This window comes from Diachasma alloeum, unplaced genomic scaffold, assembly GCF_001412515.2.
Source record: "Diachasma alloeum isolate Michigan unplaced genomic scaffold, Dall2.0 Dall_scaffold_00276, whole genome shotgun sequence".
In the NCBI taxonomy this organism is placed as follows: Eukaryota; Metazoa; Arthropoda; class Insecta; order Hymenoptera; family Braconidae; genus Diachasma; species Diachasma alloeum.
In genome coordinates, this window is record NW_021680415.1 from 1,765,089 (window position 1) to 1,775,842 (window position 10,754).

Here is a 10,754-nt window from a genome sequence, read left to right on the forward strand (position 1 = left end):
TTTTTTTTGTTTAACCAGTATTATATCATACCTTTTACATTTATTTACCTACTGCGAATTTATAAATTGCGATGCGTTTATTCATTTCCACAGCATTTATAAGTCCTGTAATTGGCCTCGGCTGTCTGGACTTGAATAAACAAATAAATAAATAAATAGAAAATTTCTAAGGATTTTTTATAAAATTTCGGCGATTTCTCTGAAAATTTCATATAAGAACGGAAAAATTCTTGGGCTACTCAATAAAATTTCCAATGCCAGCACTGGAAATTTCCCTTGCTGTAGGCGCTCTGCGCCGTTTTTCCCGTGCTAGTACTAGAATTTTTCGAGAGAATTTCCGTGTATATGACGTAGTTCTACAAATGTCCGTTAATTTGCATCTCAAGTATAAACTGATGCCACTTGGAGAGAATTTTTTGATAAAAATTAACCAACCGTTCTGTGAAAGTCTATTGTGAGTCATCATTTCCTCATTTCCATCCCGAAATTTAATAAAACTTAATATATGATGATCAAATTTTATTCCACGTTAGAGAAATTTTATCCTGACGCATAGTATAGTTTACCCTTCCAATTCAATAATTTTTATGTGGATAACAATGAAAATTCTAGAACAGTTGGTAAATTTTACCCTACCGGCACGGTAATTTTTATTTTTATCAGGATAAAATTTCTCTAATGTAGAATAAAATTTGATCATCATATATTAATTTCTACTAAATTTCGGGATAGAAATGAGGAAACGATGACGCATGATACACTTGTATAGAACGGTAGGATAATTCTTATCAAAAATTTCTCTCCGTGCGCAATGAATGTAACGCAAGACGTACGGAACGCTTGCAATTGTCAAAAATAATCGAAAAACAGTTCAACGATTTTTTACGCATTGCGTAAGTAACTCCAACAGATACATATAGATGTTGTTTATTCAGAACGTCAAATTTGAAGGGGGAATTGGATCAAATATTTGGGGAGTCGATAAAATCAGAGTACAAGTGTGTGAAGAGGGATGATGGGAGGTCAGGATAGGTAAGATGAAAATGCATCATGTTTACGAAAGTGCTTAAGTCTGGTCTGTAGGTCGGAAAACCCCGGCAACGCAGTGTACACGAGAAAAAAGAATCTGATGAAATTTAGAATGTCGCAAGAGTTTTGAGTTTTGAGTTATTGAGTCCCATTTTTCAGTGAAAACGGGTACTAGTTGTCGCTGTTGTTATTCAAATTTATTTTTCATTTTTTTTCAAGCAACGAATTATTTAATTTTTTTTTCTGGATAAATCTTCAAATTAGCGCTATCTCTGGATGCCACTGAAATTAAATTCATCATCGATTACAGAGTTATTTACATTTTTCCATGATTAAATGTTCCAATGATCACTCAAAAATCACAACTGATAACGTTTTAATCGTGACTTAAAAAATGAACTCAATGGTATTCTGGTTTTATCAGCATACGATGGAAATCTCACCGTTCGTTGTAATTGAAAAATCAGTTTTTCGATGTTTACTGAAAAAAAAATCTGTAAAATCCATGAAGTTATGAATCTATCGAATTAAGAATTCTGCGATCCCGTGAATTAACCGAAAATGGGAACGCTTTCGGGGCATGCGTTAAAAACTGTTGAATGTTCAAGTACCCAGAACAAAATTTCTCATTAAAAATAAATATTAATGTTAAATTAATTTAAAAAAATCATGGTTTTTTTCGTTATTTCATGCATCCCTCACTCAACGCGATGGGAAGAATACCCTATTGATAAAAATGCAACTCGAATAATACATCATTCTTCCGATCCAATGAGAGTCCATTCTCATTTTTCAAGGCCCCCTGTTTTCTTCAACACTTCAGTACAATTATTCAATGCATCGAAAAATTTCCTCACCTTTTCCCTCCAATACTTTACAAAAGTGACTTCCTGGAATTTCCCAAAGTTGAAGTGTTTAATTACAAACTGATGCCACGAATTGTCACATGAACGGAAACGAAAAACACGTAGTCGTTCTAAAAACCCATCAAAATCTCATTAAAAAATATTAAAATCCCATCTACCATCGAAATGCTACGTCTAAGGTGTTCATTGTCACCGCTAATCACTCCCAAATGCTGATAGGCCCCGTAAACAGGCCTACATTCTTCAATGCCACGGTAAACGCCGCAAGACGGCCAAACAATACCCTAAAAACCCGTGCATATCTCAACTCGGATCGGCCCGGTGCTCGTAATTTCCCGTGATCATCATCGTACGAACGATAGCCGCAACTCGCGACCGCTATTCCCCGCTGGACATCCTCGCGATCGTACGTGCTCCCTACGAGAGTCTCCATTACCTATTACCGAATTTGAAATTCAAACTATTCAAATCCGTGAAGTTTTTATGGGCAATTTCCCACCCCCAAGAATCATTATTTCCAAAATAAAGTAAAGGCGATCATTTCTTCCTCGAAGGTCCCCCGGAAAGTTATATTTCATCACAAGTTCCCCCGTAAATTTCAAACTTTTTTCACTAAATCCATTTTAATTACCTCCCGGCGACGTATAATCGGATTTCCATTGTGACCCTCTATAAAGGGCAATCTTATTAAAAACTCTTTAATTATCGGAAGGGGGTGTGAAATATCGTGCAAATTCGATAGTGCATGAAAGTAGAACAACCGGACATTTAAAACCAACTCTCATCCCCTCAAAGTTGTAAAATTGAATTGAATTTATTCATCGTTTAGACCAACATGGTCTTGTACAATGGAGAGACAAGTTAATCAGCGTTGTAAGAGAGTGGAATTTAGTATGTATTCTACGTAAGTTCATTTTGAGGTTTATGTATTTATATTTGTCGATTTAGCTATCGAAATTCCTACATGTTTATTTTGTTCAAGTTCGTAATGCTCTTATCAGGCTTTTCCAAACTTTACTTAAGAAGAAATACAACGCGTGAATGTTTTCTCTGCCTTCATTTCGTCAATTGTTATTTCTGAATTTCCAGATTTATCAGCTAGGGCTTCTCTTGCGGCACTGAAAGTGCTAAGTTCGAAAAATCAATTTAATTCAATTTATTCGTCTTTTAAATCGCCGTAGCCTTGTAGAATTGATAGACGAATTAATTAGCGTTGTTACAGATGATAATTTACATAGTAATATTCGCCTTATTTAGTAACTCAAATTTGCAAATATTTATTTTAGTTCATATTTACTTTAGAAGAAATAGAGCGCGAGAATGTTTTCTATCCCTTCGTTCCATCAATTCTTATTTCTGAATATCCAAATTTATCAGCTAGGATTTCTCCTGCTTCACTGAATGTGCCGAGTTCTAAAAATCAATTTAATTCAATTTATTCATAGGGGAACACGTTTAAAAAACTTCGTCAAAAAATCTGTTTAAATCGACTTTGGGAGAGTAAACTTTTGGTGGATTCAACTTTTCTCAAATTGACCTTTTTTTTATTGATATGTAGTAACTCTTACCGGGTTATTTACAAAACGTTGTAAACAAATTTGTTACATTTTGAGATTAGTTGGCACTCAATTGTCTATAGTTACATTAGATTCTAATTTTGCATGTTTTTTTATGAATTCGTGGATTATTTTGAGAGGTTCCAGGTTCGTTGACGCCAGGAAAACGAAACTGGAACTTCATACAACAAAATAATCGAAAACTTTTCGATTATCTTGCCTTTTGTAAGAATATTACTAAAGTCTGTTTTGTATGGGATTCTAAAATGTTGTTATCTGTTTGGTTTTGGTTTCTTGTCAAAAGAATAATCGATATTTCTCATTTATTTCATTGAAGCGTTATTAATGCCCTATTCTAGTGTTTTTGCATTATTCTCCTGGAGTTTTTAACAGTTTTTTCAAGTTTTTCGAAGTTCAAGCTGTCCATGTTTTTTTTCTTCAAGTTTTATCAGCTCCCAAGTTTTTTTGATGATTTTTTTTTCAACGGAAGTTTTTTAAACATGAACACCCACCCATTCATCGTTTAGATCATCATAGCCTTGTAGAATTGAGAGTCGAATCAATTAGCGTTGTTACCTCATCAAACTTTTAATGAGTACTATTCCCCTTATTGATTAATCAAACATGTTTAGTTTTTTTCCCTCCATTCCGTCAATAGTTAACTATAATATCTACATCTATCACCTGGGCTTTCTCAATCACCGTTGAATGTGGTAAATTCGAAAAATCGATTCATCAGGATACAGTAATCCTCGAAGGGTACCTCCGTTGCCTAAAACCGAGAAAACAGGGAAACCCTCGAAGGTACTTAGCCACAGGCTGCGCCATCCCGCGGTAGTGGACAACACCGAGGGTTCGTAAAAAGTGAAAATAAAAAAAAAAGTGAGGAACTAGTGGGAGTGGGATCTCAGTGGTGGCCTCAATCACTGGCCAATACACGAGAAACGAATCTCAGAGCTCAGTGGAACTCGTTCGAAGAAAGATCGCTGGTTCGGCGACTTTTATTTTCATAAAAGGAGGTTATATTCAAAGTTGCCTGACAGGATCAGGGGGGAAAACGTGTGTTTGATCGCCTCTTGACATACCATAACGTGTGGGCTACGAATTGCTGATACAGAATGACGTGTTTGAAACTGATTATGAGGCGGAGAAACCAGGGAGGATGATAATAAGTGGTATGTGATGATAAGTCACACTAAAGTGTAGCTAAACTCACATTAGCAAATGTTAATTTTTATTAATTCATCGATTTACATTTGTTTGTTTTACCACTGAAGAAGGGCATGTGCTGTGCGGTGAAGAGCAGTTATCAGTGCAGTGGTCCAATTGGCTCGGGCACTCTGCATTCGGGGAAATACTCCAGTGGACCTCGAAATTATGGGAATAACTCGTCGACCTTCCCCGAAGATATTTGGCCTCGTCTCTCCCAAACGTGTCTTTCTCCAAGTGCCTCACTCAGTGCTTTAATCGTTCACCCTTAAGTCCGCCCTTTTTTAAAAAATATCCACTTATACTTGTTCTCAGTAACTATTCACTCCCTTTTGAATTTTTTTTTTCAACGAAGAGTAAAAATAACAGAGACCGGTATTCGATTCTCCGGATATCCGTCTCTGACTCGGCTCATTCGTTATCGTCATGAACCACTTTTTGCATCTCCGCAGTCGTGTTCTGCAGAGCCTTATACTTGGCCTCGTCGTATTCACCTTTTACACGTGTTATCGGACAACCCTTGAAGATTATCGTCCTGTCACGGTGCCTGTCGATGTTGGTGAGTATTTGAAATGATGATTTTTGAAACTGAGAGAACAATTGGGGGTTTTTAGAGAGAAGAATTAGAATTGTGTTGAGAAATTACTGACAAGGCGCTAAATTACGTTTTTGCGAACTCATTGTCAGAAAAAAAATGAAATTTCATGAATTGTTGACTACAATTTTTCAGGACAGTGACAATGAATGCGATTTAGAGAAAAAAAATCATGAAATTTCAGGTTTCACTGAGAATTGAGTAAAATTTTGGAATTTTACTTAAAATTTAGTCAAATTCGTAACGATATCACTGGAATTTTACACAATTTCACTTGAATTTTATTTTAAAATTCCAGTGATATCGTTACAAATTTTTCTAAATTTCAAGTAAAATTCCAGTGAGTGAACTCACTGTTCGAAAAAAAATGAAATTTCATGGACAGTTGACTACAATTTTTCAGGACAGTGACACTGAATGCGATTTATAGAAAAAAAAATCATGAAATTTCAGGTTTTACTGAGAATTGAGTAAAATTTTGTCAAATTCGTAACGATATCACTGCAATTTTACACAATTTCACTTGAATTTTATTTTAAAATTCCAGTGATATCGTTACAAATTTTGCTAAATTTTAAGTAAAATTCCAGTGAGTGAACTCACTGTTCGCAAAAAAATGAAATTTCATGGGCAGTTGACTACTAAATTTCAGGACAGTGACACTGAATGCGATTTATAGAAGAAAAAATCATTAAATTTCAGGTTTCACTGAAAAATGAGTAAAATTTTGGAATTTTACTTAAAATTTAGTAAAATTCATAACGATATCACTGGATCTAATCAAATTTAGTAAAATTCCAGTAATATCATTCCGAATTTTCCTCAACAAAATGACATTTTTCTCTCAGTGCAGTTTCTTTCCCACTCCTCACACCAGTGCAATGAACTAATTTCCATACAATCACAGGTGAACCTGTAATCATAAAAATAGCCAGTCTCCCGAATACGAGTGATGCATTGCAGCAATCGCCAAAGAATACAACATCGGACCCACTCTTGACGAACGCGATAGCCCCCCACAATGCGACCTCATCAACGGGCCCCACATCCATATCAACATCTCAGGGTCCACAGTCTTCCGCAAGTACCTCGATCAACCTCTCCAGCAATGATCCAACTCTCCACACGCCAAATGCCACCGTCACCAAGCCGACAATTCACCAAAAGGACTCAGCTGGTGCCATATATCAACCTGGCCACGACGTGACAGCCTGGGAGAAGTGCCTTGACAAGGGTGAAGGCAAGACTTTGGTGATTGTGATAACATCAGCGCCATCGCACTCAGAAGCCAGAACAGCAATACGCCAAACCTGGGGTCACTATGGACAACGCAGAGATGTGAGTATAGTATTCATGCTTGGTAGAACAAAAGATCCCAAACTGGAGATTAGCCTCGATGAAGAGCAGAATTTATACCGTGATGTGATAAGAGGTAGATTCATAGACTCGTACTCAAATTTAACGCTCAAGACGATTTCAACGTTAGAGTGGGTCAACACATACTGCTCAGAAGCCAAGTTTCTTCTAAAAACTGATGACGATATGTTTATCAATATCCCTCGACTCCTATCGTTCATCGACAAACACAAGAACACTACGAATGCTATATTCGGCAGGTTGGCACACAACTGGAAGCCGATTAGAAATAAAAAGAGCAAATACTACGTCTCTCAGGCGCAATACAAACCTTTACAGTATCCTGACTTTACGACTGGACCGGCCTACCTCTTGCCGAGGAATGTTACCCGTGCATTGTATGAGACTGCACTGAGTCAAACTTATCTAAAACTAGAGGATGTCTTTACAACTGGTATTGTTGCTCAAAAACTCGGTATTGAACGAGTGCATGTCAATGAATTTTTGAATAAGAAAATTGCTTACAATGCTTGCAACGTACAACGTAGTATCAGTATACACATGGTGAAGTATGGAGAGCAATTTGATCTTTGGAAAAAATTGATGGACCGCAAAATCAAGTGCAAGAAGGAGTAGAAAAGTGTAATCCATCGAGTCTCTGTACTTGATGCATTTGCGTACTGATTATATTCAGTCCAGTGGAGCGAACAATTGTGGTCTCACTGGGCATCGACAATTGTCGAAGCACTTCTTTGTCACAATCTCTGTTAATGGATACGCATAGGAACACGTGTTTCCGATAAGTCCACATCAATTTGAGAATATAAATAATACCATACGTGCATACGTGTATCCATTAACAGCAGGGACATTAGATTAACGGGCAAGTGATATCGACGTACTTGAAAAAGTTATCAGTCATTGAGATAAGAATTTTTTAGCTAGGGGATATTGTCTGAATGAGCACTCTCTGTCACTGCTGGAGCGGATATTTTACTCAGCCACGTTTCCTTGTTTTACAAACACTCGAGCATACGAAGGAAGGAACAATGAGAATTTTTTTTTAATCCTTTTACAAACAATGGCATTTATTTATTTACACGTGTAGGCTAAGAATTTTTTGAAGACTATTTCAATTTCACGGAGTCACGTTACTTGGTGCATTCGACGAGGAACTGAATTTCGCTTAGTGGTGCCATATGTGTAATTCGAGCAGATTTCCATCAGATTATTCCATTCTCACGGAATCAGATATTCGTGGTATTTCCTCGAGTGCCATATTGAAGAGAACAAAAAAAATGAGAAAAACAGTGACATCAGTTTTTTACCTAGTTCCTCTGATTGAATTGCAAAATCAAATGGATAATTAAGATACGTAATGGAATTGAATCATGACAGAGTTAAAAACTACTGGAGAACCGCTGGGGTAAAAAGTGAAGAGGTAATGACTGGATGATTGTTCAGCTCATCGTGTCTGTTGGTTATTCATGCGCCTTTTTTTTGCCTCTATTGAGGAAAGGCAACGGAAAAAATACCATCGCCACCGCATCCTTGGCACGCTTCGTCCTTTGTTTTCCTTTTACTGAGTGAAATTAATTTGTTTGGGTTTGATAGCTGCATTTTTTTGATAGACCAAATTCACTCAAAACATGATATTTCACCATTTCCCCAAAATTTTATCAATTTTAATGGTTATGTAAATATTTTCCTGTATCTATATTGTACTTAATATTATCTATTAGCAGTATTGTGAATAATCATTAATCATTAACTGATTTTTTGCACAATTGTTCTCCCCTATTCTAGAGTGATATCACCATGGAAAACAATTGTGCAATAATCTCATTTATTTTCATTCCTGAAAATTGTTATTAATTAAGTCCTCAAGTTTGTACTTTTATTTTTGTATATTACGGTGAAGAAAACCAAGTCTCGTATTTTTAAGATAACACTAGTGTGAAATACATGAGTACATCCCAACTGTGACCAAATTATCGGTTCATCTCGTATCAAGGTTGCGAAAGAATCTCTGCAACCTTGTGCGAGTGAGAACATGGCCTTTGTAATATATTGTGTATCGAATGAGCAAGAACAATTTTAATTAAAGACCTCATGTTTACATAAACCAATTCTACATAATATTATTTCCCCCTGAAACCAAGTGGAACAGATTCATTGCATCAAAATAATAACTCGGTACCTTTCGCTATACTATTTACGTGTTGAAATGGACTATTAGTGCAGTTGAGTTGGCTTGAGAGTTTCTGCTGTCGGCAATTGAACGTTGTAATCGTCAAAATGAAGATTCTACTGTTTTCGTCGTTATGGAAGATGCGTCAGTTGTTGAAACACTGAATAACTCCTTTTTGTCTAGTCCAAATGCCTTGACGTTTGGGGGGGAATGAATTGCAGAGAGGTACAATTACATTTGATTTAAAACTGAATTAAAAGCATCAAAGCGACTTTCATTGTTTGAATTGTATCCCTCAGCGTCAAAGAGACAATTTAATTTATTATGCGTTGAGACATTACGAATAATGAAACATTTCAAGTGTCCTTTCTCCGGTATGCGGTTTCATTACAACAATTCAGGGTAACTGGTCATATTTATTTCATATCCACTTGGAACCATATGTTTATCGTGCGCAACACATATTCATGACTTTCGATGAAAGGAAGTTTTGATATTACGGTAATAGGAAGGCCGGGCTTTCACCGGAATTTTCTAATTTCATGCGGTGGCGTTACGAGTTCGATTGATAATTTCCGTGGATAGAGGCTTGGGTATTCTTAGCATCCACTGCACGGCTATTTTTGAAGAGTTGAATAGCACAACCTGAACTGTTGCCCTCATGCCATCATCGATTGCTATCGGAATTGTTTTCATGACTCATAAGGTTTAATTCCCCCTCCCCCCCATCGGAATATGTGTGAATCCGTGGGCCATGGGATTTGAGAGATTGCGGGAGGAATTCTCAGCATCTTGATGAACCGTTACCGAGATCCTGTTGAATGATTTTGGAAAGTCTTTACACGAACACTGGAAATGTCTTTTTAATCAAGCTGAACAAGTGGTTATCCGCGATTTTATTCTTGTTGTTTTCATTCTGCTACTGTAATTACGACAATTGTTGATAATGATCGGGTAAATTGTTCGTTGAAATTAATGAGTCATAATCCTGTATTTGCGATTGGTAGAAAAAAAAACGGAAAATGCTGCGGTGATGAGGGGAATAATTTTTTATTGGATAATTAATCGACCATCACTGAGGTATTTTATTATTTATTGCGATAGCAAACAAAATATCAGACTGCGAATACTCAACATTTTAGTTGAGAATTTATCGTTGAACTTTGAAAGACAAATTCTGGTTTGACCAGTTTATAATGAGTTTCTCTCATTCTCGAATTATAGAGCTCTATTACTGTGCAGAAAATTTTTTAGCTCTGTAAAGTTCAGGAACAAATGGACATTTATACGTCAGAATTTTTTCATTGAAATACACGCATTTTCCTTCAGTGGCCGCTGGTTTGAGGCATTTCCACAATTGCATAAGTTGGCAAGCTTTCCATTAATTTCGAAATGAGAATGTGGCGAAGATTTCGCTAATACCTAATTGCAGGAATCTACTTCATCGTTTTCACTTTTACTCATGATGATTCCTACGAAACTAAGTGTAGGTAATGGAGTAGTGGAAATACCCGATGGATGTCGTGTCAATGCTCATTATGGAAGCAGATTTTCGATTTCAACGAAATATTTGTGTACAAAAGGGGATGCGGCAAAATGACATTACATATCACAATTATTTTTCCCTTCCCTTTGGGTCGGAAAGTTGAAAATAGTAGATTGTAATCTTCAAGGATAGAGAAAAGTGACCAAAGTCGATCTTTCGATTAAGTGATCCTTTCAATCAGCGAGTTTATCACGATTTTCTTCCCGAAAATGTTTCAAATGCATATTCTTTGCAAAAACTATCATAATATGCAGTAAATTCTCGAAAAAAACAGCGCGCAAATGGCAGCGCATAGTTGGCTTTTTCTTCAAGGTTTACATATAAAATATTTTTGTTTTCGAAGCTGCTCACCACAATATTTGCCACGTCTCTCGCGAATTGCAAGTAAAACTTAAAGCGTTGAAGG

At 36.5% G+C, this 10,754-nt stretch overlaps 1 protein-coding gene across 3 annotated transcripts; it reads left to right on the top strand.

The window, feature by feature from the left end:
- Window positions 1-4,374: 4,374 nt before the first annotated feature.
- On the top strand, window positions 4,375-8,736 carry LOC107037987 (beta-1,3-galactosyltransferase 1). 3 transcript variants are annotated; one of them, XM_015256834.1, is made up of 3 exons: window positions 4,375-4,626; window positions 4,729-5,219; window positions 6,163-8,736. In XM_015256834.1, exons 2-3 carry the CDS (start codon window positions 5,087-5,089, stop codon window positions 7,245-7,247), a joined length of 1,218 nt encoding a protein of 405 aa, XP_015112320.1. In that variant the 5' UTR covers window positions 4,375-4,626; window positions 4,729-5,086; the 3' UTR covers window positions 7,248-8,736. The 3 variants fall into 3 exon arrangements, with proteins under 3 accessions (XP_015112320.1, XP_015112322.1, XP_015112321.1); XM_015256836.1 differs by having other exon boundaries at window positions 6,187-8,736; XM_015256835.1 differs by having other exon boundaries at window positions 4,732-5,219.
- The last annotated feature ends 2,018 nt before the right edge of the window (window positions 8,737-10,754 follow it).